The sequence below is a fragment of the Argopecten irradians genome, chromosome 9 (genome assembly GCF_041381155.1).
Source record: "Argopecten irradians isolate NY chromosome 9, Ai_NY, whole genome shotgun sequence".
In the NCBI taxonomy this organism is placed as follows: domain Eukaryota; kingdom Metazoa; phylum Mollusca; class Bivalvia; order Pectinida; family Pectinidae; genus Argopecten; species Argopecten irradians.
Genome location: NC_091142.1, coordinates 6,729,535 through 6,755,843, shown reverse-complemented (window position 1 = coordinate 6,755,843; position 26,309 = coordinate 6,729,535). Strand labels below are relative to the sequence as shown.

Below are 26,309 nucleotides of genomic sequence, written 5' to 3'. Positions count from 1 at the left end.
TCATTTCAAATAATAGATTTTTTTATTTTGACGTCACACACTACGGAACTCTGGGTAATGAAGAGTATGGTGGAGTAAATCAGCAATGAAAAGCTGTGCGGCCGCGAGTCTCAAGTGATGGCCAATGAAGCGAATGTAAGGCGTTTTGGTCTTTGAAATTTCGTTTCAATTATAATAAAATACACCACATATCCAATCATTAACAAAAATATATCATTTTCCTACCCTTTACATGTTAAATATGATTTTGTAATTGTACCCATGTGCTTCTTCCTTGTTTCTATTTCGTCAGCGTAGAACACATTTGCGTCGATGTATCATCATGATTTCGCAATCAAGACATGATGTCATGTCAATATAAAAACAGCTTAGGGCATAAATTGTTTGGTTTGCACGATTATTCAGTTTTTGAGAGTTGCTGTATTCAGACAAGACCACAATTACAACAGTACTCTACCAATATTTCATTAGAAAAAAATAATTGAAGGACACCGGCCATGCCGTATGCTGAGGTATTGATATCAGAGTAATCTATTCTCTGCTACCAACTATACTAGGTTGACTTGAAGCTATGCTTATGTATATGAAAGTTGTATTATATCACTGATTTTTTTTTTATAAACTGGCGCTGTTTTTTTAAGTTTACGAAATTGTTTGTACACCTTTCATTAGGGATATCACCAAAATGTTTTCCGTCACTTTATTTCTGTTCAGACATACAAGCCGTGTGTAACAGGAGGCCAATCAAACACATGCATTCATAATTAAATAGTGTAAGAGACACCTTAGCGAGATTTTATCGCTTGAGTTTATACATAAAACTGGTCACCAAGGATAATCCGCTACAGAACTGTTCTACAAAAGATACTATTTGAATTGATCAAATGGATGACATTGAAATGAATTAACTTGTTTTATTATAATCTTGTGCTGAAGGACCAAAAAAGCAACTTGTTTTTTACCAGTGGCAGAGTTATTAAAAAAATCATGATCCCAGTCCCTATTTACTAATAGGTCTTGCCAAGTCTGTTTCTTTATTTTCAATATATATTTTGCAATTCACAGTAAACTCTTCTTTATGATGAAATAACATTTTCAACTCGAATTTCAGAATTCCTTCACTGACATCTTATCAGCAGCGTTAGATGAATCTGGAATCTTGGGAGACTTTGATGACTTTGATGAACCTGTTGCAGAAGAACCCATCAATAATGTAGCCTATCAAGAAGTCCCAAAGGCAAGGGTTAAAAGATATTGAAATTTATATTGATACAAGGCATTATGCAATAATTTATAGCGTAAGGTCGTTTTTATAATCTGGCGGCCTTTTAGTTCATCAATCAAAAGGTACACAGATCAACCAAATTGCATATTGTATCAAAATCATTTAAAACCAAACAAATATCTTGGACAACTATGGTGGTAATAATACCAATGAACTTTCAGAAAATAGATTCTATATTAATAAGTCTGATTCATTCTGGTATGGGTAATTATATAATTAGGAACCGGTTTGCAAATATGTTAGTGGATACAGAAAAAACTGATGTCCTTCAAAAGTTACCAATATTACTTACGAAAACTAAGGGTAGTTAAACATAGATCTATTAAATCAATAAAAAAAATCATGCATTTCTTTCTCCAGCATCAACCAGTCGCTGCTCCAGTGACATGGAATGGGAACGTCATTTCTCAGCCCCAAGTGGGCCAGTCAGCAGTGTTCTCTCATGCATTAAAACAACTGGCATCTACATCACAGGTTATCCCTACTGTTGGGACCCTCCCTAATCAGGTAAGTAGTAACAAATCTCAGACCCCCTTCCTACACACACACTCCCCAGGGGCCATAGTAACAAATTTCTGACCCCTCCCTACACACACTCCCCAGGGGCCATAGAAACAAATCTATGACCCCCCTCCCTACTCACACTCCCCAGAGGCCATAGTAACAAATCTCTGACCCCCTCCCTACAAACACTCCCCAGGGGCAATAGAAACAAATCTCTGATCCCCTTCCTAAACACACTCCCCAGGGGCCATAGTAACAAATCTCCTCCTCCCTACACACACTCCCCAGGGGCCATAGTATTTAATCTCTGACCCTCTCCCTACACACACTCCCCAAGGGCCATAGGAACAAATCTCTGACCCCTCCCTACACACTCCTCAGGGGCCGTAGTAACAAATCTATGACTCCCTCCCTACACACACAAACCCCCAGGGAGTACAGGTTATTTCTACTGTTGGGACCCAGCCTAATCAGGTAAGTAGTTACGAATCTCTGACTCCTCCCTTCACACATTCCCCAGGGGCCATAGTAACAAATTTCTGACCCTCCCTACACACACACTCCCCAGGGGCTATAGGTTATCCCTACTATCTCCAGACTGTATTGACCCCCCCCTCCCCCCTCTAAAGTCAACTTTACCCTAAGACAAACAACTCAACCACCTTTACTTAGTATTCGGCAGTTACAGATATAAAAACACATGGTATGTCCATAAATTACTCATGTTTTTTTAAATAGAATGAAAAAACCATATCAATGAACAAGTAAATAAATTATATCCATGGTCTTTAATGATATTGCAAAATGTAAATCAATTTGAAAGAAGTTATTTTGATTAATATTCATGCTTCTCTATTTTCAGATTGGAAATGTTCATCAGAAGGTGGCATTACAATCTACACTGGGTCGATCAGCATCCTCCCCAGCGATGATTCGGATACCGAAATCAAGTATTCAGAGCTCTGTGGCTAATTCCATTCCTATAAGTATACAGCAAGCAGCAAGTGCTACCTCAGGAAACACAACTCCTCGCATCATCAAAATTACAAGAGTTGGCGGAGCACAGGGCCAACTTAAAATTCCCCAAAATAGCGGGGCAATTACTTTGGGAAGCCTGGCTGGGGGATCCTTTGCAGGCAAAAAAATCATAATCAAAAGAGCCGTACCAGGAGCTGGTGGGTCTAACATTGGAACTGTAGGTGGGCACAGCCTTGCCACTGTTCAGAGTGCTCCTAATATCGCAGAACTAGTCCAGGGAAACCATACAGGAGTGGCGACACAAATTCATCAGCGCCCATTCTCTCCACAGCTACAGCATGCTAATTCACCGATTCAGATTGTCAGTCAGGCTGGTCCAGCCAGGACACTACAGAATGCAGTGTCGTTACTGCAGCGGAGTACTGGGGAATCTCTGCTCATTCCAAAGACATCTGGCACCATACAGGTGTCCCATAGTGTCAACAGTGGTTTGTCCTTAACAAAGAACAATATTATCGTCAATTCCAGTGGAACAAATGTGGCGACAGCCGGGACCAATATTGCCAATATAAAGACTAACTTGTCACATAAAGACGTGTCTAGAATGTGGTCCAATGAGGACATCAAGTTTAAAAACTTTTCAGCGCCTGTTATGAAGAACATGGGTGGTGGTTTTCAGGTAAATTCTTCATACTACAGTACATCACTGATTTTCATACTCGATAATTTCTGGGGCTTGTATGTATGTTTAAATGGAACTAATTCATCTATTGGTGGTGGAATTATGCTCAAAGATGATATCCATCGCTTATGTCATTTCCATGGGAAGCTTACAAAAAGTTACGTTCCATCACCAATGGAGATACATGTACTAGTACCACACAAATGTTATGGGGTATCACATGGTATATGAATTAGTCCCACTGGGAAAATACTACATTTTTTCCTCCTTAAATTATATATATATATTTTAGTTTCTTTGTTATTTGAGGAAATATTTACATGACTTTAATAAAACACAGCAAAGTTTCTCTTTGGGAAAGGAACATTTTATTCAGCCCAAAAAGCATTCAGAAAATGACTGTAACACTGCTGCACAAAAGCTGAATGTTATTAATATAAAAAAGATACCAAAGTGATGTTTTATTTTAATGATAGTTGACTTTTATAAATGGATTTTGTTTTTAGCATGGCCTAGCAGGGATGAGTGCACCTTCTATATTGGAGGATGAGGAACTTGTGGAGGATGAAGTGGAAGAGCTAGGACATGCCGAGACATATGCTGACTACATGCCCAGTAAATGTAGGTGAAGGTTTTTTTAACTGCTCAGCATTGTCTACATTACTTTTATTTCCTTTAGGCCTATCTTCAAAGTACTTGATTTCAATGTATTATTTGCATAAGAAAGGAGACTTAAACACCATATACTATGCTAGTATATGTCAAACTTCTCACTGCTACATAGTGTTTTAGTCTTCAGTTCTGTACATGTTTGGACCTTTCTTCAAAAACTGTTACATTTATATGACCAGGAGTTATGATGCCCCTTTGAATATGATGTAAATATGTCTAACAAAATCATCTGCACACCTGGCATACCCATTGCTATTGTGAAACATTTTGGGTTGAAATATTTATCAATATATCTTTTTATCAGATCAGCAAATTAAATATACTGAATTCATCCTGATTAACTTTCAGTGACGGTGGGTGTGAAACACCCCGACCCAGTGGTGGAGACTAGCTCACTGTCCAGTGTTGAGTCGTCCGATATCTGGTACAAATTATCCATTCCTGACTCTACCATTGACTATGGAGACCTTTCCGCCTTACAATTGGAGTCCATTGTGTACGCCTCACAGCGACATGACTTAATCCTCCCATGTGGGGAGCGAGGAGGATTCCTCATAGGTAATTTATTGTGTGAGAGAATTCCATGTCTCCTGTCGTATTTTGTCATTACTCCAATCGCAACTGCCCTTAATACTGAATTAACCTGTCACATGTTCTAAAGTTTGTCCCCCAAGTACTCAAAATTTAGTACTCATTCTGTATCTGGGTATTTGACATTCACAACCAAATGTGGACAGGTAGATAGTGGAAAATAATAGACTAACAAGGGATGGGAATGGTCACTTCACTTATAGTATAGCATATACATACAATCCGTGTAAACCACAGACAATTTAGCTATGCATTGTCAATAAAAGTGAGTTTCAGGAAAGGGTAAAATAAATTGTTAACTTAGAAATATACCTGATATATTCTACAACTGACCTATACGTCTACATTCTTTTATAGTGCTATGTTCCCTCTTTGTTGCAGGTGATGGAGCTGGTGTCGGTAAAGGTAGAACCATCGCGGGAATCATTTACGAGAACTACATCCAGGGCAGGAAACGAGCTCTCTGGTACGTGTTAACATTGATAGTGTTTTGTTCTCTAGGTGGCTGTTAGTACAGTAGACCTCTAAATACAATAGAAAGGATATGTTATGCATCACATACGGATGTTTTGACTTTACTGTTACATTTTGCGTATCTCTGGGCAATAAGAAATCGCAAAAAAAAATTTAGAAAAAAAAGGGGGAGGGGTAGTGAAAATGTTTCAAATACAGATAAAATAAAAGCAAACAAATGTCGATTCCGAAAATTAAAATAGAAGCAAACAAATGTCGATTCCGAAAATTAAATCATTGAGTAAAGGCCATTTAAGCATGAAAACACTGCAAAAATATGTTGGTTTACTCAGTAAATATTTTGCGTTGAGGTCAGTTTCTGACAAAATATTGAAGTTAAACCATAAGTTAAATATTAAAGAGTATATCTCTAATCATTTACAACTCAGAATAGTTCACATGTCTCAAAGATAAAATTAATAGTGTTTTGTAGTTTTTGTTGCAAAAGAAGGTCTGTAAAAAGTCCTTACTATTTACTACCAGTCTTTTGTGTACTAAGATTTTCTGTTTATTTTGTATTTTTTTTTAATTTTTGTATGTAAAAAGTCCTTAATGTTAACGGTAATGTTTATGTTGTAGGCTGAGTGTGTCAAATGACCTGAGAGTGGACGCAGAGCGCGACTTGCGGGACATCGGGGCAGGACGGATAGAAGTCCATCCCTTAAACAAGGTGAGTTTTAACAACATCTTTAGTAAAATTCATAGGTAATATGTAGAGTTCTTCAGTGCCAATGTTATTTTGCAATGTTTATATTTTGAGTTTCATTTTGAAAATTCATAATCCTGTCTAAGGAACCTCTAATTAATATTAACATAGCTGTCACATGCATGTCCATGTCTATGCCTATCTGTTATTATATAAACTGATAAATAAATAAAATGAGATGAACGCATGACTTATGTTAAGATGTTTAGATGTATAACCTTAAAGATTGTAATTTGTTTCTTCAGTTTAAATATGCCAAGATCTCATCTAAAGAAAACGGTAGCGTAAAGAAGGGAGTGATCTTTGCTACGTATTCCTCACTGATCGGTGAAAGCCAGAGTGGGGGCAAGTACAAGACGAGGCTAAAACAGCTGCTCAAGTGGTGTGGCAAGGACTTTGATGGTTGTGTATCCTTTACTGCTATAATACATTATTTATGTTTAATATGTATCTCAAATATGAAGGCACAAAAGATAATTTTTATTCCCCACTATAAAGTGGGGGACATGTGCGCCTTGTGCCTCATTGCATCCGAACTTCAAATTAAGACAGAGATTTCAAGATTATCTATCAGATTGCTGAATCATTTATGTCTTTCCTGATGAATTTTTAATTATTTGAAGTTCTTCTTGTTAATATTAATAAACTTTGAAGAAAAATATACCTTGGCACTTATTTCATACTTTTTGAAATACTGTTTGAAATTAGTTTAAAACATTTACCTAATAGATTTACAGGTCATCTTAGAGTATGTTTTTAACTTTCAGAAATCAAATTTGACTGTCTGTTGTGAAGCACATGTCTATTTATCATTGGTTTTGACTCTTCAGATTTCTGATAAATATTGATTTGACTTCTGAATCTGTTAAAAGTCAAGGGTTAACTGGGTATCTTGGATGAGTTGTAAACAGCTAAGTGAATCATTAGTAGTATTCAGCTCCTTGACAGTGAACAGATTATATTTGATGAATGTCACAAAGCCAAGAATCTGTGTCCTGTCGGGAGCAGTAAACCCACAAAAACAGGACAGACCGTACTCGAGTTACAAAATCGTCTCCCTTTGGCTCGCATTGTATACGCAAGTGCTACAGGTAAGCATGTTTTAATTTATCCTTTACGACATGTAAGAGCCTATTGACACCTTAACATACCTGTTGGGTCATGGTGGCTAGTTGGTCAAATAATCTGATTTAACTTTTCACCTGTACACAGAATTTAGTAGGTTGATAATTTTTCTCTAGAAACTTCAACTTTTCATACTAAGTCAATATTAAAAAAATGACCGAAAGTGTTGATAGGACATAAAACCATAATCAAATTTGTCAATCTGTCACAGGAGCAGTCTACTTTAATAATGTCATTCCTAAATCTATTTTGAAATCTCAAAGATTTTCCTTCAATTTACTATGTTGTTCAGTTAATTATAATAACATTTTGTTTCCATCTGTTAATTTTGATGATGTCTTTCTAACCAACAACTTCAGTCTCATTTCTCAGCCTCTCTTGAAACTTCATATGAATCATAATAGACATTTCCTAAAAAGATTGGTGAGTAAAAGGGAAAATCATACTTTTAATTTATGTGTAGGTGCTTCTGAACCCAAGAACATGGCATACATGACGAGGTTAGGTCTTTGGGGACAGGGTACTCCCTTTCCAGAGTTTAACGACTTCATTCAGGCTGTTGAACGCAGGTTTGTATTAATTTATTGGTTTGTTAATACCTTATAAACAAAATTATTAAATAAATAAATTCTGGTGATATCCTTACAATACAGCCATCCCTCAGATAGATTATTATTGAATTCTTTCAAGATTCAAGAAAATTTATTTTACGTTGCATATCAGAAACAAATACAACATTAGCACTTTAGCCATTCAACAATTCTTCAACCGATATATGTTTTGTTTGATTTTGCTTCCAGGGGTGTCGGTGCTATGGAACTGGTAGCCATGGACATGAAGCTACGTGGAATGTACATTGCTAGGCAACTCAGTTTCAAAGGAGTCTCGTTCAGGATTGAGGAAATTCCTCTTGAAAAAGAATTTGTGGACATTTACAATGATGCCGTGAAAATGGTAAGGAAAGATAATATTTAACAGCAATGAAATAATTTCTAATTTGAATGGTTTGAACAGTTCTAAAGTGTACTTTTAATGAAATTTGATTTAACATAAAATCAAGAACTATAATCCCACAGAACTTCTGTATGGTTCTGATTATGTAATTACAGTAAAATATGGATATAACAAACCTCTGGGGACCAATAAAATTACTTAACTAGCGTAGTTTGTAATACACATATATAATACTAGCTGCAATATTGTAGCTCAAAAGACTTTTAGACAGATAATGATGTCGTCTTTAGAGCTACAATTGGTGCCTATTACTGCTAATGGAGCAAAGTAATGGTTATGCAAACCATTATTAAAACGTTTGCATGCATTTTATCTTATTTGTTTTATATCGCTTACTTCCTAGACAATAAAACTGAACCGTATAAAATATCAAATTCTCAGCGAGACATTATTTTTTTACATATACATATGAAGGCCTTTCTGACGAGAATTTATACCGGAAGTCTTCAAATTATGAATTTGACGTCTTGTGTGCGGTATAGTAGATATTAAGAATGGTACTTATGTTTGTTTAGGATAAATACATTATGGAAATGCTTGTATATGCATAAATTAATCGGAAACCTACAACAAAGTATAGAAAATTGTGCCCGAGTGATTTTCGGAGGCGCTGCTCCACTACAACACATAGGGACCAATTCGTACCCGGCCGAAAGGTATAGTAGGCCGGGTACGTATATTCGTTCTAATATAATACCTGATACATATATCTCCATAAGGTAGAGTTAATTTACTTGATTTCTTTCCATATGACTCTTTTCACTTGTTCAGTTGTGAAGATTTTATCTTTGCAATACATTTTCGATCCATTTAGAATTTCGGGATCCCAAAACGACGTGGGCGAGTTCAATTTATCGTCAATTAGTCACAGATGCCAGTGATTGTAACGTCATATTTTTATTTGATTTTTGTGACATCATCATGATCACTGAATGATGGGACTAATCAATGGTAAATTGTACTCAAGCCGCATCATTTTATGATCTCGAAATCAACGTAATGCCTTCAGTTGATATACATGATAAATAAATATTCTTAATATAAATGTAACCATTGACCTCGATGATATTTTTATTATTTCACTTTGTTCAGTGGGTTGTGGCTAGAGACCGATTCCAGAAAGCTGCAGAGCTGATTGATGCTGAACAAAGGATGAAGAAGACAATGTGGGGGCAGTTCTGGTCAGCTCATCAGCGATTCTTCAAGTATCTCTGTATCTCTGCCAAAGTTAACCACTGTGTCAGACTGGCCAGGGACGCTGTTAGAAATGGCAAGGTAAAAACTCTAGCATCTCTGATAAATCTATGAACTGCCTGTTTTACTAGTACCAAAAGTCATAAGTGTACTGTTGCCTCTGATAAGGTTGGTGGTTGTTCTCCAGGTACTCTGGCTTTCCTCTATTAACAAACCTGCGATGTCCTTAAGTGACCCTGGCTGTTAGTAGGAAATTAAACTAAGTATACTGTAGCCTGTCCATTAACTACACCAAGAAAGTCTTTTGAATATTGTCTGTTGATAGTTGTACATGTATTTAATTATGCCACCTACCAGGTATTTTTATTTACCCAAATGTGTTCATGTTAATTTGATATATAGAGATAGCGGCAGTTGTTTCTGTGTATACATTGTCAGTTATATTGAGTAATGTATATAATGTCACACTGAATAATGTGGGTTACTTTGCGGTGTTGCAGTGTGTTGTGATCGGCCTCCAGTCGACTGGGGAAGCCAGAACACTAGAACAGTTAGAAGAGAATGGAGGAGAGCTCAATGATTTTGTGTCCACAACAAAGTAAGTACTTAATCTCCATACTTGTTTATAGAGATATTGTAACCAGCTAAATCTGAAAATAATATTTCTCTAAAATGTAATTTCAGTTATTTACATCTCATACTAAGGCCAAAAAAAATTAATTCTTAGTTTCTCAGGCACCGCTGCATCGACATTTACCCCCCGCACCAACTTTTTTATGCGCCATAACTTAAAAATTAAAATCGAGACCGCCGCATCGAACGCACCCCAAATTTCCATTCGAACTCGCCCGCAATTTCCATTCGAAAACGCACCTGGAAATTGGCTCCAATTTTAGTATGCACCTTTCATTTCCGGTAAAAAATGGCTGCCGATGTCAGCATTTGCTCAAAACGGAATGTTTCCTCCCAGGATTATGTATTTTCAACTGGTTTTCTTTGGATATAGTGACGATTGAGATATTTAAAAGCTGTTCTTAAAGACTGAGTAAGAATTTACATTTTCTACACATGTTTTCATTGATTTTCATGTCCTTCAAGTGAGAAAAAAATAAAATGTTATCTGCCGCATTTGTTTTCAGAGAAATAAAAAATAAAAAAATATTCCCGCCGCCCGCACTGACTTTTTAAAAAAGTGGCCTGAGAAACTAACAATTAATTTTGTTTGGCCTAATGTTGTATGGTTACTGATATATGTAGAGTGCATATTACTAATTCTTGGGGATATTTTCAACAATTCTCAAACTCCAGAACTGAGGACTCTTGCTTTTTGGAATTCCAGTATGATTATAACAATTCATTGCACCCATGGAATTCAGGATTTTGTTCCAATGGAATATCACCACTCTGCTTAAAGAGTATAGAACTACAGAATTTATTTAAGATAGCGTATAAGTAATAGAAAAAGTATACAGGCCTGGACAATATAATTTATTTCAGAGTCCTTGGGTCAGATAGGTGTTTCAATGAAGCAATTGAATTTTTTAGCTGAAAATCATTCTTTTACTATCTTTTTTTCACAGGGGTGTGTTTCAAACATTAGTGGAGAAACATTTTCCAGCACCTGATCGGCGGAAAACTTTTGACATCTTTGGGATTGGTGGATATCCAAGCTTCCTTGATCGCAGTAACCCACCTACACCAGAAAATCGTAACGACAGGAAGAGGAAAAAAGGTACATTAATATCTACCTAGTAATCGACCTACTTCATCACATTGAAGATCATGTCAATATTGTTGAAGGTGTGGCTATGTACTTGGAAAGAGAGGAAAAATTTAGATTAGAGATGAAAGATGAGTTTTGAAGTCGTCTAGGGACTTTGAAGTTACAATATCAGGGGGAAGAAAGTTCAAGTCTTGAATAAAATGGGGAAAGAAAGAGAGGATGCGAGAGTCAGTTCTACAATAAGGAATTTGGTATGCTAGTGTAAAGGTACAATAGAAAAAACAGTGGGAGAAAAGGTATGATAGAAAGAAAGAGGGGAAAGGCTAGGATAGAAAGAAAAAGGTGGGATAAAGAGAACAAGGAGAAATGTAGGATAGACAGAAAGAGGAAAAAAATGTAGGATAGGAAGAAAGACAGGAAGAGGTGAATAGAACGATTGAGGGTAAAGTGACGGATAGAAAGAAAGAAGAAAAAGGTACGATAGAAAGAAAGAGTGTTGAGATTAGTGTTTGTGATATTAGAATTGCGTGATAAACCTGATTGGTCTATCTTCTAAGATGTAATTATCACCATTGATATTTATTTATTTACCAGACCAAAAAAATAACAAAAGTGCAAAGAAAAAGAAAAGTAACGACAGCTCAAGTGGTTCTGATGATAGTGACTCGGATTGGTTACGGTCAGACTCAGAAGCTAGCAGTGTGGACTTTGGAGCAGACGACAGCAATTCTGAGTCTGATGGCGATATTGACAACTTCAACCCTTTTGGCAGTGGATCAGATAGTGATGATGGTATGTAATTCACCTGAAAGCATGCATGTGATATCCTTATGATTGTAAAATAAAATAAAGTCTCAGTAGTTGTCAAATTTTACACACTCAATTTGATTTTAAAATTTTTCTCAGTCCCAGTAATTGTGAAATCCATGCCCAGTTGAATTCAGTCTTTGCTGTTGCAAACTTTGTTTCTTTTAGATTTATTCTTGTAGATTTCATCTTATAAGATGTGGTAGAATCTTAATACCTTGACATTTTTACACAGATCCGTGGCTTAAAAAGAAAAATAAAGCAAACAATAAGAAAGTGTCCAAGAAAACAAAGAAGAAGAAAAAGAAGAAACACAAAGAAGCAGATGAAGATGAAGAGTTTGACAAACAGTTGGCAGCCGCAGGACTCATGAAAAAGAATCATAGTACCAAAGAGAACATCAACAACCTTAGCAATAATAACGCCACTAACAACAGCTCCAACCAGCCTGGTAAGACTCAGAAGACACTAATCATATATCAAGAACATTTGAAGAAAAAATTCTTACAATCTCAATGGTGTTTTCTAAAAGGCTGAAATCACACAGACTGTGGGAAACTCTTTTACATCTCTTTTTTTTTGTATGGACAAGTATTGGCGTCCTTTCATGACTTAACTCATTTATCCCTGAAATTTCATAATGGACTGTTCTAGTCTTTGATTTAGAAGAGTCTAAATGTGCCTTCAGGGGTGAATTAGTTCAATGGTCGTTACTGACGCCCATAGAAAAATAAACACATGGCAATATGTGTGTTTTCACTGCTTGATTCATCTTCACATTAAAAGAATTTTGTCAAATAAGTTTAAGCAAAGTGTGATGGTGTATGGAAACGAAGACTTAGGATACAATTCTGGTTTAAGGAAACCATTATGTAAACCAGCTTGTTCAATGTTTTTCCAGCAACTTGATTTTGTTTTCACGCAGAACAACTTTGCCATAAATTTTTTTTTTTAAATAGCCTTTTGTTTGCAGCGATTTGTTTATGCATTTTCATATCTCCTACAAAGTATATGAAAATTTAATCGCACACAAAAAAAAATTTTGTTCACATTTATTTTTATCGTCCCTAACAAAATATGGCAGGAACACGATTTTACAAAGTTATGTCTTCCTAGTTTTGTTGGAGAAAATATCTTTTTTGGAGAAAAAACTTCATCAAGAGTGTATTGTTTCAGTTCTGGGTATGGACAGTGTAGAGAGAGCTGTGTCAATGAAGAGGGAGTTACTGGACACCTTAGAAGAGGTCGGGGACAAACTGCCTCCTAACTTACTGGACCACCTAATAGACGAACTGGGAGGCACAGAAAATGTTGCAGAGGTATGATAAAATATGGAGTCTTAAATGTCGCCAGATCACAGAAGTGTAGTAATTCCAATACAGTTTAGAATAGCTGCTCAGAAAATGTTATTTTTCTCATTCCTTGGACAGCGTAGTCTGAGCTACCATCTAGGTACTTAAAACTTATATAAAACATTTTTTACAATGCCATATCACATACAGTTATGTCTACTGATCAAGCTGAAGTATCTTTCCCAGTGACACAATGAAACCCCTGTGTCAGTATTCAAACAAAGGATCCTCAATCATTAGTCCTGTGGCTAACCACCTAACCACTTAACCATTGACTGTGATAGACCAGCAATAAAGAAAGTATTGATTTTGTTTTGCCTTAAATAATCACACTCTGGGTTTCTTTCATTAGCTCACCTGGCCCGAAGGGCCGGTGAACTTATATCATGGCGAGGCGTCAATCGTCCATCAGTCAACATTTCCTTTAAATCGCTACTAGTCATAGAGTTCCGCATGGATTATAACCAAATTTGGCCAGAAATATCATTGGAGAAAGGGGAACAGAGTTTGTATAAATTTTGGCTCTGACCCCCTGGAGCAGAAAGAGTAGGGCCCAATAGGGAATTTACAGGTAAATCTTTAAATTCCTTCAGAAATGAAATAATGATCCTGTATTCAGAACATTACTTGGCATTACAAACCAGGTGAGCGCTACAGGCCCTCTGGGCCTCCTGTTTTTGATCTGCTACAGTAATAGATACAAGAAATTACTGTGGATATGTTTAATAGAGGATTCTGTTTTTCCATTAATACTGATCAAAACAGTTTGACCAAAGATTTTTATGTTGCTTCTAGACCTTGACAAAGTGAACGTTTGAATCTCATGTTGTTTTACTTTACAGATGACTGGTAGGAAGGGACGTGTTGTGAGTACAGACGAAGGCATTAGTTACGAGTCACGCAGTGCCTCCGATGTACCACTAGAATACCTCAATCTTACAGAGAAACAAAGGTTTATGGACGGAGAAAAGGTAAATAATTACAACACTATATTATGTTTTAAATTTTACATCTCAGTAACCTTGCATATTTCATCTCGTTGATATTAGATATTTCAAAAACTGGTAACCAATTTACGTTTGGGATGAATGTAAAATTGTGAATGTTTATCTCAATGAAATATTATTTTCATTTCTTTAATAGATATGAATTTCCATTCAGCTTTTAAATCCGTGAATGTTAATATTCGCGAACTTATTGTGAAATGGAAATAGCAACATTTTTATTAGCTGCAAAAGGAGGATGATTTTATTAGCTGCAAAAGGAGGATGGTTCACAATATCTATAGACCTTTCATCACAACAGAAGTTTATTTTTTATGCTTTCTTCCATTCCATTTATGTAATATGGACTAGTCCAGTCCTTGTTGATTTATTTTCTGTGTATTATTCTTTCTCAGAATATTGCTATAATTTCGGAGGCCGCTAGTTCTGGTATCTCTCTCCAAGCCGACAGGAGGGCAGTCAACCAGAAGAGGCGTGTCCATATCACATTAGAGCTACCGTGGAGTGCAGACCGAGCTATACAGCAGTTTGGTAGGTACTTCCATAAACCTTATATAAAAAATTTTTTTTTAAATAAGACAACCAATAAAAAGAAAATTTGAAAGCAACGGAAAGCAAAATGAAAAATAATGGTAGTTTGGTAGGTACTTTCATAGCTGATTCCATAAACCTTATAAATTAAAACAAAAAAAAATGAAATAATAATAAAGATAACCAATAATTAAAAAAAAAATGCGAACGCAGAGCAAAATAAAAGAATAAAAAGCAAATGAGCCCTACTAAACATTATCCATTTTCGTTTCTTGGTTTCTACCAATATGATTTTTATGTTTGTTGAATACATCCCTGGGGTAAGGGACTTGAATTTGCAAAAATTGCAATTTTGGCAACAAGGGACACAAATTTGTGAAAATGGAAATATTGATTTTAGCAAAAATTTTACTAATATAATTTTTGTTAAATTTATTCCTTGGGTGATCTTCTTTTTCAACATCAAAAAATCTTACATTTGTTTATATTTTCTAAAATTTTCTTGGTTTGTTTTTAGGTCGTACCCACAGATCGAACCAAGTTCATGCCCCGGAGTATGTGTTCTTAATCTCAGAGCTGGCAGGAGAACAGAGATTTGCTTCCACTGTCGCAAAACGTCTCGAGAGCTTGGTGAGTATCGGTACATAAAGGCAATGGTTAAGAAAACCTGTTTTTGTGTAGAAATACAGCTGATAGATTATGACAATAAAAATGTATTTGTCCTGCAACATAAAAAATAATCTTTTATATGTAGTCTGACCATGGCATTGTGAATTACATATTTCTTTTCCGATTGATTTGATATCTTTTCCAACAAAATCTATTCTTTCATGTATACCTAAGTATGTACATGGACAATACCAAATAATTTTCGAGGCAATTTAGATCCATATTTTTGTTTACAAACATCTTGTGACGTTGAAATATTGTGGTTTTGCAATGGAACTAATACATGTACCACATGATACCTGATAACGTTTGTGCGAGACTAGTATCTCCAGTGGTGATTGAATGTAACTCTTTGTAATCTTCCCTCTGTATGGGATATCATCTTTTGTCGTCATTCTATCACCAATAGAATCACTAGTCCCGCACAAATTATTCGTTATCAAGTGGGATGCGAATTAGTCCCAATGTACTTTTAGTGGCACTCTCTAGGATTATTTTTTAGCTCGCCTATTCAAAGAATAGGGGGAGCTAATGTTGTCACGTCGGCGTCAATGTTGGCGTCCCATTTCACGTTAAAGTTTTTGAGCAAGTTTCTGTTTCGTCAATTGTTTAAGCTTCTTCTGAATAGCCGAGCTTTGCTGTTCTCCAACAGCTCTTGTTACGAATTCTGCCCACAAGGGTAAATAAGTTGGTTTACAGTATTAAAGCTAAACTGTGTTTTACCTAGTTTTAAAAGATCAATAATATTGTTTGATCCAATTTCTACAGGGTGCTCTGACACATGGGGACAGGAGAGCCACAGAATCCCGTGATCTCAGTCGCTTTAATATCGACAACAAGGTAAAGTTATAGACAATCATTCTTATGGAGCCTATTATAAAACAATATAAAGTGAACTTTACATTGTTAAAAAATCACTGAGAAACTGAAGAAGTTTTCGTCTTGTTATGTGTAGATTTTTGGTCTATGAATTAACAGCATCTAAATATAGTAGAGAAATTTGAGTAGACATAATAAAGAGGAAGGTCCAATTATTAAATAATCATCAGTTGGTTTTAGGCAACCAATTTTATAGATTAATTGACTAACATTTAGAGAACTGTAATGTAACTATTATTGTGATTTCAGTATGGCCGTGTATCCCTAGAGAACGTACTGAAGTCATCATTAGGGTTTGAAAGCCCTCTAGTCCCCCCACCTTCAGACTACCAAGGAGATTTTAATGCAGGTAAGGTGTCCAGTTATTTATGTCACGAGAGTGAATAGACTCCCAACAACTATGAACAGTTGACAATATTTATTATACACAAACGGAGACAGATAACCTGAAATAAAAAGAACAATACCTGACAACATAGGGACGCATAAATGTACCAGCTATAATATGCCATATTTATACTGTAAAGTAATAAATATAATATACAGGTACTTATTTATTATATATCTATAGTAAATTCTATTTTAATTTCAGAGTTATTACATTTAGTTTACTATCACTTGACCCTATACATTACCCTAACCTAACGGACCACGTGCGATTCTTTGTTATACATATACATATTATAAAGGTTTATGGACAATTTATTTAAAGAAGTTATAACAGAAAACTATAAAGTATATTAATTATATTGCATAATGAATTATATTGCATTATGAAGAATATGTTAATTCCTTTATTTCTAGTTATATATTAAATAAACATACCTTTCAGCACTGTGGCCGTAAAGCACACAGGCTTCCAGCTATAGGTGGTATCTGTCCGGTGCCTATTTTCCATGTAATGTGTGGACACGCTTCCACCAGGGTGGGCGTGCACGTGCAAGGACAGGGTCATGCAGGGTCAATGTGACACACTCAACCAATCCATTCACTCACCTCTCATATGTCATCATAACAACTTACATACACACACATTTACATGTACAGGACATTACATGACACAGGGACATGTAAATTCAGACAATACACAGCGCATGTAGTTTTAAGACCTAATATAATACTTTTTATGTACACAGTGAATTCAAACACCGCGACATGTACAAAATAAAATCAATAAAAAACGCTGTCATTTCTGCCAAAAGGAGGTGTTAACAAGCAGGTGTTTCATGAAATCTTTTGATTTTCAGATGTGAGGAAGGGTCTTGTTGGAGTTGGTGTGGTAACTGTGGACGAACGAATCAATATGCCAACCCTGGACAAAGGTAATTACAAAATAAATTTTTTTTTAAGAAATCTAAATATCTCAACGCAAGTGAAGATGTTGCCAGTCAGCACAAGGTTTAGACACATTTTGACAGACTGAATGGTTTGTCCAAATTGATAGTTATCAACAACATATGCCACTGTAATGCCTTTTTTATGGATGAGTCATGTAGTTTTCAATCTAATTAAAATACAGATTTTTTTCTGACTTCACTTGATACAGGATCTGACAAATCCCATTAGGGTGACATTTTGGTGACCTTTGGAATTAGCCAATGAAATTGCTGCTTCCAGAATCTTTGAAGTAAATTTCATGGGACAAAATAGTTTGAAAAAGCTGTTAGAATTGTTTTCCTGTACTTCGTCATCTTGCCCAAAGAGCACAACAAAGCTTAATGTATATGTATCTTGTGTCAAAATCTTGTTTTAAATTGATGTAGCTAGGTGTAGAAAATGCATGTGATCTGAAGTACAGGTGGTATAAAGGTCACCAGAACGTGACCCCTTGTGGGTTGTTGTCAGATCCACTATTGAACTGAGTGATGTATATTTCTATCAGATTGTGTATGTTTTAAGCTTATGTCTGGCACCCACATTATTATTATGTATATGTCTTTCTTGCTGCCACTGTTTAAATCACTCACCCCTGAAATTTGATAATGGACTGTTCTAGTCCTTGATTAAGGAGAGTCTAAATGTTTCTCCAGGGGTGGATGGGTTGGAGAGTCTAAATGTTTCTCTAGGGGTGGATGGGTTGGAGAGTCTAAATGTTTCTCCAGGGGTGGATGGGTTGGAGAGTCTAAATGTTTCTCCAGGGGTGGATGGGTTGGAGAGTCTAAATGTTTCTCCAGGGGTGGATGGGTTGGAGAGTAAATGTTTCTCCAGGGGTGAATGAGTTTTAAGTTTCTCTGGTGTCGAGGGCATTGTGTGAGTTTCTTTTACACAGGATGTTTTCTTTGTGTTACAGATTACAACAACATCAGTAAATTCCTGAACAGGATCCTGGGCATGGAAGTGGCTCTACAGAATGCACTGTTCAAACACTTCTCCCAAACTCTCATGGCCATCATTCTGGAAGCCAAGAGAAATGGACGATGGGACATGGGCATTCTGGGTAATTATATTGCTTTCATTTTGTTTTGATTTTATTAGTTAAAAATCTTATTAACAGCCATGGCAATATAAGGATATGCCAGGTTTGTTGGTGGAGGAAAGCCAGATAACCTGGAGAAAAAAACAATGACCATCAGTCAGTACCTGGCAACTGTCCCACATAGGATTCAAACTTGCGATTTAGAGGTGGAGAACTTGTGGCAATATGTCTTTACATCTTGATTTAAAAATAATGACCCTGTGGTGAAACGCTAGTGGAATCTTAAGATTTGGCCTCTATTTAACAAAATACATAGTTGTTTTTACTAATACACCAGTTCACCAATTTTGTATTACCAGAATTACACATGCAAACACTTCAAGTTTATCAAAGAATGTCTACAATTATCTGCTGCATCCTTCATCAGTTTACTGGTTAAATGAGTTTCCCTGACTGGCCAGTCGATCGATTCATTCCTTTTTGTTCTGTTACAGATCTTGGTTCTGGTTGTGAAAGTGTGAAGAAGTTAGAATCCAGAGTGTTTGTAGGAAATACGGCCACAAACACAGCTAGGACAGAGCTTACCACGGTAAGGTTTGGATATCATCATGTCACTACAAACAGAATGGAATACAAAATTATCATTCATTTTAAAGATTGGAGTGAGAGGTGATTGTGGAATGTCTGATGTTTGTAATGATGGGTGTTTGTGGGAAGTTATGTAATGAAATAATTGAACATCACAGATTCTAATATCCTGTTTTAATTCTTGGTATTTACAGTTTTCTGTAGAGAGGGGTATGTCTTGGACAGGGGCCACTGAGATCTGGAGAAAATACACAGGATCTGAGGATGGATTTTATGTCTCAACACAGGTATGATCTATGAACATTTCATAGGAAATAACAATTTTATTCTAAGGCCATTACTATATCTTATTTTAGTTTCCAAAAGAGAGGTACCTTAATTAGGTTGTGATTTTTCTGCTACATTGTAAGGTCCTTTGATAAGTGGAAATGTTCTTGCTGACATTAATTTGGTCTGATCAGATAAGATAGTCAGCAGCTACTGTAAACAAGTTATTTTTGTGAGTGCGACTAAATTATGCATATTTCGGGAGTGTTAAGAAATCACTAAAAATGATGATTGCCGCAGAAATGTTTGAACTGTATTCAAAATAGAACCATATGACTCCGTCACAAAATTAAATAACTGTGAAAAGATTGTTTAATAAGCATGAAAACAAAAAATTCAGTCAATGCAAAAATAGGTTTGTTTTTACAGTATACTTCAAACAAATACCAGGGAAATTTGTTTGTATGTTAAATAATAACTAGTATGTGTGTGATGTTGTTAGGAGCGGAGTATGAAGAAGACAGCAGTCCTGGCCGTCTACTATGGGTTGAGTAAGAAGAAGGAGAAGATGTTTAATGTCTATCGTCCTAACACTGGCCGACAGGTCCACACAGAGGCTCTCTCAAATCTCAAGAAAAAATACAAAAAAGTATGTCTTTATGCTTCTGTCAGTAGTTCTACCCATCTATGTCTGTCGTATCACATCCCATCAAATCTAAATGGCCCGTACTTCCATACTTCCTAAACCTGGCACGTCATTATATAACAGGATTTCAAACAATTCAAACCAAAACACCTCATCCCATTTCAGTTGCATATGGAGGTGCAAGATTTATGTCTTTTTTTATATGTTATAAAAAAAAAGAAGCTACCTGAAGAATGAAAATAAATTTTGTGTCAAATAAATCTACTCTAGTTAAATTGAATTGTACAAAGTGAAATAATGAAAGATGGTTTCATTTTGAAGTCTGACTTTCATAAGCTTTATATGCTGTGAATTGTTACAGAATGAGGACTATTTGTTATGCGGTCACGTGATAAACATGTTTGTTATGCGGTCACATGATAACCATGTGACCAGTTACCAACCAACTTCCACTAGACCATTAAGTAAAGTGAACCAGCTAAAATGGTCTTTAAATAGTATAGAAAGTATTTGTAGATTTTACAAGCATACTTGTTTTTGAAGCAATGATATTTTAGCTCATATTTCCACTGCAATAAGCACTAAAATATGTACATTCACAGTAAAGTTGTACAGACCGTCTGATGAAACGTGCTCTCTTCTCTACAGGTACTGCCCGATGCTGCTCGGCCGATTTGGGACGACCAGTACAATTTATCAGCAACCATCTGTAGTCATGCATATTGGTATGTAGTATTGTATTGATAATATTATGGCTTTGTCATTGGAGAATTCTCTCCCTTTGTTTGCATCATTTGTATAACATCTATTCAAATAAACCTTGCGTGATCATTTTGTGACAGTTAAACTTAGGTTTGAAATGTTCTTATCATATTGGTGGTCTAAATAGCAATATAAAACAAAATCCTAAAATTGAATGAAGTTTAAAACAGAAAATCTTTATTTTCTTATTGCTTTAAGGACAATAAAGCAATAAGAAAATTGTCTAGAATCCTGTTGGGACCGAGAAAACTACATCTTGTAGCCTTGCTATGTAGTTTGTATTTTGCCATATGGAAGTGATGATGGGTATCATTTTATAATTATGCACAAACTTCATTCAAATTTTAAAGATGCTCCACTGCTGACAAACGGCCTTATTTCACTGTGAAAAACAAGAGCAGACGATTTAGTATTTTTCTTCAGTTACAAAAGTTACTTACTTTACCCCATTACCACCATCGAAAAGTTTGAGCTTCTGATTTTACTTCAAGTTAAAAAATATGAAAAATAATTAATTGCATCCCGAAAAAATTCTGTGGCACTATATCCTATATGGAATGAAGTACTGATTGCGCATGCACCAAAGGCAAACTAAATTATTTCATATTACTTTTTGTGTTAATTAGACATATATATACACGATTAAACACCAATTATTGTTCAAATGATGAATATCATTTATGTTCTGTCGGCGGTGGAGCATCTTTAAAATTTGATATCTAAATTGATGATTAACTCCACTTATCATTTGCCTTTTTTTCCAGGAAGGGCAATTGTAAGAAGGTGAGTTTAAACCTGCCATGTGAGGTGGGTCTGAGAAGTCGAACATTCCATGTACTTAGCGGCTCCGTTCTCAGTGTCTGGAGCAAGGTAGAGGGCGTCCTTGCTTCAATGCCAGGGGGAGCTAACTCCAAGATGCAAATCATTCGCCTACGAACAGACAGTGGCCAAAGAATCGTTGGTGAGTAAAAGTTCAGAACATAACTGAAAACGCTTATACTGTGGTAAAACCCAAATTAATAATATCCAGTCCATTTCAGAACATTGATGTGACGTTGTATTACAATAAGAATTCAGAGTTAATAATATTCTGTTTGATTTACTGTGTTACAGGTAGCCTTATTCCCAATAACTGTGTCCTTCCGTTATGCAACATTCTGTCTCAAGACTGCAAGCAGACATTCACAGAAAAACACCCAGTACATGAGGAGAGTTCCTCTTCACATCTCAGCATGCCGCTTCTCTTTTAGTACCAACATGCGGCTTCACCGTCATTTGTGTTCTCATCTGAAAACGCATGGAAAGTTCCTGTAAAATGACTTAATATTAACTCAACAACCAATCCAGCCAAAGTGTCTATAGTGTGCTGCTCTAATCCAAGCTACGCTGTACACGCTAGATACGCTTGTTAAAAACAGGTAATAATATAGCTTTCTCTGTATCAGATTCCCTTTGTGAAAGTGAAATATCCAATAGTTTAATCTTTCACATAACTGGGCTGTTATTTTAGCAATTATCCAGTATGATTTGATCTAACCATTTTAAGAATCTTCCATTAACTTTAAATATTGAATACTGATAAAAAGAAAAAATGTGATTTGATTACAAGTATTAAAACTTCATTTTCATATTTCCTTGCAATAATTTAATTAGCTGCATCGATATAATGTCTTTCCATCGCTTGGTGTTTCATTCTCACAATGTGCTTGCCATGGCAGTCAAACTGCATCGCCTATCGAGTTCATTTATTTTGTCAATTGTGTTCAATCTGCACTGTAAGCCAGTGTCTATTCTGGACTTTAAGTCAACCATCCGTGGTTGTGACGTAAATGATTTTTGCCTTATATTGTGTACTACTGTCTGTACAATCAACTTTTCATTGCAAAATTACAGTTGTGTGTGATGTTCACAGTAACACAGCTATACGCCATGCTTACTTGTTCCCAAGGGATCCAGTTTTACAATTTTATAGCTTACAACAGTCATTCTAAATATATTTACGTAAGTCATACCTAATTTTTACAATTTTTTAAATTAATAAAATTATACTGTAAAATCCTTAAGGCTTTCACAATTTTCATGTAAAATTATTTGAACAAATTACTTAGTTATTTTTTGACAAACTTTTGCGTTGTAGCTATAAATCAATTTTAATCACCTTCTTGAATACCAGGCATTCTTATCTAATCTATGTTGTTTTGTTTAGTGGTCGAAACTTCAAAATTCTGATTTTATAGATCAACAAAATATCACAAACATAAGAATTCCCGACCATCACTTTAAATACATTTATTGTCACTTTCTCAAACATATGTTTATATCAATATGTTATTTAGTGAAATATTTTACTGTTTTCTGTTTCTATGGAAACAGTTTTGTGGCAAATCCATATTCTGTAGCGGACCATAAATGTCAAAAATATGAAAAAAGAAAAATGGTTTCTAAGAGTTTTTTCATTTGATGTGTTACATTCTAGAAATCACATTCATTATGTGTATTAATTGCTCATCATTTAGGTTTTATTTTCTTGTGTATATTTTATTCTCTGATGACGTGAACGACTTGAATTTGATTACAAGTACAGAAACTGAAAAAGTGATCCATTTTGGTGCACATGTCATTTGAAATTGTTGTGATACTTAAAAAAAAAAATTCCAATTTCTCGCTTTATATTTGCATATCCATGTATCCGCATTTAAAACATGTTATATTGAAAATTAATTGATGACAGATGTTTGACCTTGACATTGTAATACTAGTTTTGGTGACCTTGCCCACGAAACTTCACTATGTTCAAGGTCACAAATATAAACTCAGCCAATTCATAAAAATGTGATCTGCATTGTATAGACCAAGTGATTAAATTAAAATTTAGATATTCAAATGTATCAGGTGGTTAATAAATGGACTTCTTCGGATATAGATATGGTCATAATAGACTAGTTAGCTTAAGTTATTACAACTTTATGGGATAGATAAGATGATCATAATAGTTAGCTTAAGTTATTTATAAATTGATGTGACATTGTTGCTATGTGATGTGATTCTGTGTGAAGACTGAAAGAGTGTTCTAGCCATTCACCAGTACAACTATGCATACCATTCTGGTCAAATGGTCAATTATGATGGTGCTTTGGTGTGCTAGTACATTTGCGAGCGTGAAGTTTGAAAATTGAGCTGGTAGTGTATTGTATAGTAGAGATATATCCAGTGTAAAATATGATAACTGCAGGTGTACATCGGCACAGAACATAGCAATGCCCTAAGTCTTTCAACATTGTGTTCCAGAAAGTTTCCTGCCATTCTTGTTAACTTGTTTCTGTCATTCCTTTGTGATTGTGTGAGTGGAGTGCATCGGAAAGTTCTTATCTGATAGAGACCCTGTGATGTTTCAGATTAATGGCCACACCTTAATGTTACCAACCGCAATTCTAAATACACTGCCACATCCTTCACATTTATATATTTGATTACCCTTTCGAGCATTATATGGTCACATCCTCGATCTTGCACTAATGGTTCAAAATCAATGGTCACATATATGGTTTTAAAATTATACACACACCATATGACATATGTCATGTTCATCCCATTAAAATCTCAAACACCATTAAAGATCACATCTACACCATTAAAAACCATTCAAGGTCACATTCACTGCATTGACAGACATGACATCAAAATTTAATTATCGAAAGTGATAATTTCACATTTAAGTTGCAGTATTTTCATTGTCTTTTTTTCATTAAACTGGATTTTTCACCATTTTTCTAAACCATTATGTGTGTGAAACAGTTCGATAGTTTTACAAGTGACCAGTGTTTGAAATGAAAGTCTCTGATCTTTCCTGATATATTGTTATTTGTGGTCAAGTATTAAAAGGTGTTATTGAATAAGTATGTCGTTGATATTCGATGAAATAACAAAAAAAATGTGTACCTATTGATTATAAGTGCAAGTCTCTTTTTCACCAAGACACATGTCTATTTGATGAAAATGGTACAAGTATTTATTCAGAAGAAGATATATCTATTATAGCCGATTGTTTCTTTAAATTTGCTTGAAATTCAAAGCTTTCGTGTAAATGTCCGCTCTTTTAATTTTGCATATCAAAAATTGAAACCACTTTGAAAAGTGAAAATCGTTCAGCGTTTGAGTGTAGCGTTTGTGTGTGGATATTGTGTTCTATACCAAGTAGTAGTGACTACATTAATTGTTTGTATATACTTAATACATTAAGTTATTTTATTTAGATCTCGCATAAAACTCATTAAGACATGCCAAACATTTGTGTAGATTTGTGAAGAAGTTTTTAGATTACCTCCCTTTATTTGAGGCCTTTTAACACATTCTCCTTAAGTCCTGCCTCATGTCTGGTGCTACATCATTAAAACAGACTTAAAATACACAGTAAACATGTTTATCTAACAAGTCACAATTATTATTTTCACTTAAATATATTAATTTTAAGTCGCCTGGGTGGTCAGATTATTTTAAATCAAAGAAAGTTTATGTTGGTATCCACGTAATTTGAAAAGTCGACAGGTATTCTAATATAGGATTAAAGATGGATACATTTTATTTCATGTAGGTAATATTTCCATATTATGATCAATTTGACTTTTAGGATACATTTAAATTTGTTGACTTAATATGAATATATATATAATTTTGATCTTGACCACATGATATTAGTCTTTGGATCAAATAGTGACTAAACATGAAGATACAATTTTGATTCCTGACTACATATAATATTGGCATTTAGAAGTTAGATATTGACTAAATATGAAGATACAATTTTCATCCCTGACATAATATTGGTTTTAAGACGTTAGATATTGACTAAATATGAAGATACAGTCTTAATTCCTAACGACATAATATTGGCCTTCAAAAGATAGAAAGTGACTAAATATGAATCCCCAACATGATATTTGGTCTGCCTCCAGGCTACACACGAGTCTGGTTCTGTCTCTAGTCACGTGGTTGTTATGTATGGTTCGTTATGTTTGGTTATCACAGATGTTGATGATATTCATTATTGCTCAGTCTGGTTTGTTTTCATTGGCTGTTATAAATATAATTGGGAGAATGGTGGCTTGTGATTGGAGGTAATGGTAGTCATGTGACTAAGTGTGGGCGTGTGTATGGTGTCAGACGGTAGAGAGGATCAGTGTGATTGGTTGAATGTTGTGATGTGACTGGTTTGTCGTCTTATCAGATATATATTGTCACATGTGATTGTTTGAAAGTTACTCGAATAAAATATGGAATATACTTACGTTGTTTTGTGATTTCATTATTCTAAGATATTAATTTTGATCATAGACGGAGCTTTAATGAAGTCTTTCAATAACAAATCTACTCACGGGTATATTTCAGCCACTGGTCGCCCATT

General features: G+C 35.3%; 1 protein-coding gene across 2 annotated transcripts; it reads left to right on the top strand.

The window, feature by feature from the left end:
• The first annotated feature begins 12 nt into the window (after window positions 1-12).
• On the top strand, window positions 13-26,188 carry LOC138331252 (protein strawberry notch homolog 1-like). Of its 2 annotated transcripts, none has more exons than XM_069278756.1 (31): window positions 13-135; window positions 1,112-1,237; window positions 1,646-1,792; window positions 2,652-3,446; window positions 3,956-4,070; window positions 4,470-4,679; window positions 5,094-5,178; window positions 5,805-5,895; window positions 6,177-6,338; window positions 6,887-7,022; window positions 7,520-7,625; window positions 7,857-8,010; window positions 9,163-9,345; window positions 9,765-9,862; window positions 10,845-10,996; window positions 11,582-11,779; window positions 12,030-12,245; window positions 12,971-13,113; window positions 13,989-14,117; window positions 14,546-14,681; window positions 15,199-15,311; window positions 16,119-16,190; window positions 16,479-16,578; window positions 17,477-17,551; window positions 18,520-18,666; window positions 19,140-19,234; window positions 19,428-19,520; window positions 20,003-20,149; window positions 20,795-20,871; window positions 21,673-21,869; window positions 22,022-26,188. In XM_069278756.1, exons 1-31 carry the CDS (start codon window positions 118-120, stop codon window positions 22,156-22,158), a joined length of 4,653 nt encoding a protein of 1,550 aa, XP_069134857.1. In that variant the 5' UTR covers window positions 13-117; the 3' UTR covers window positions 22,159-26,188. The 2 variants fall into 2 exon arrangements, with proteins under 2 accessions (XP_069134857.1, XP_069134859.1); XM_069278758.1 differs by lacking the exon at window positions 13-135 and adding an exon at window positions 376-512.
• The last annotated feature ends 121 nt before the right edge of the window (window positions 26,189-26,309 follow it).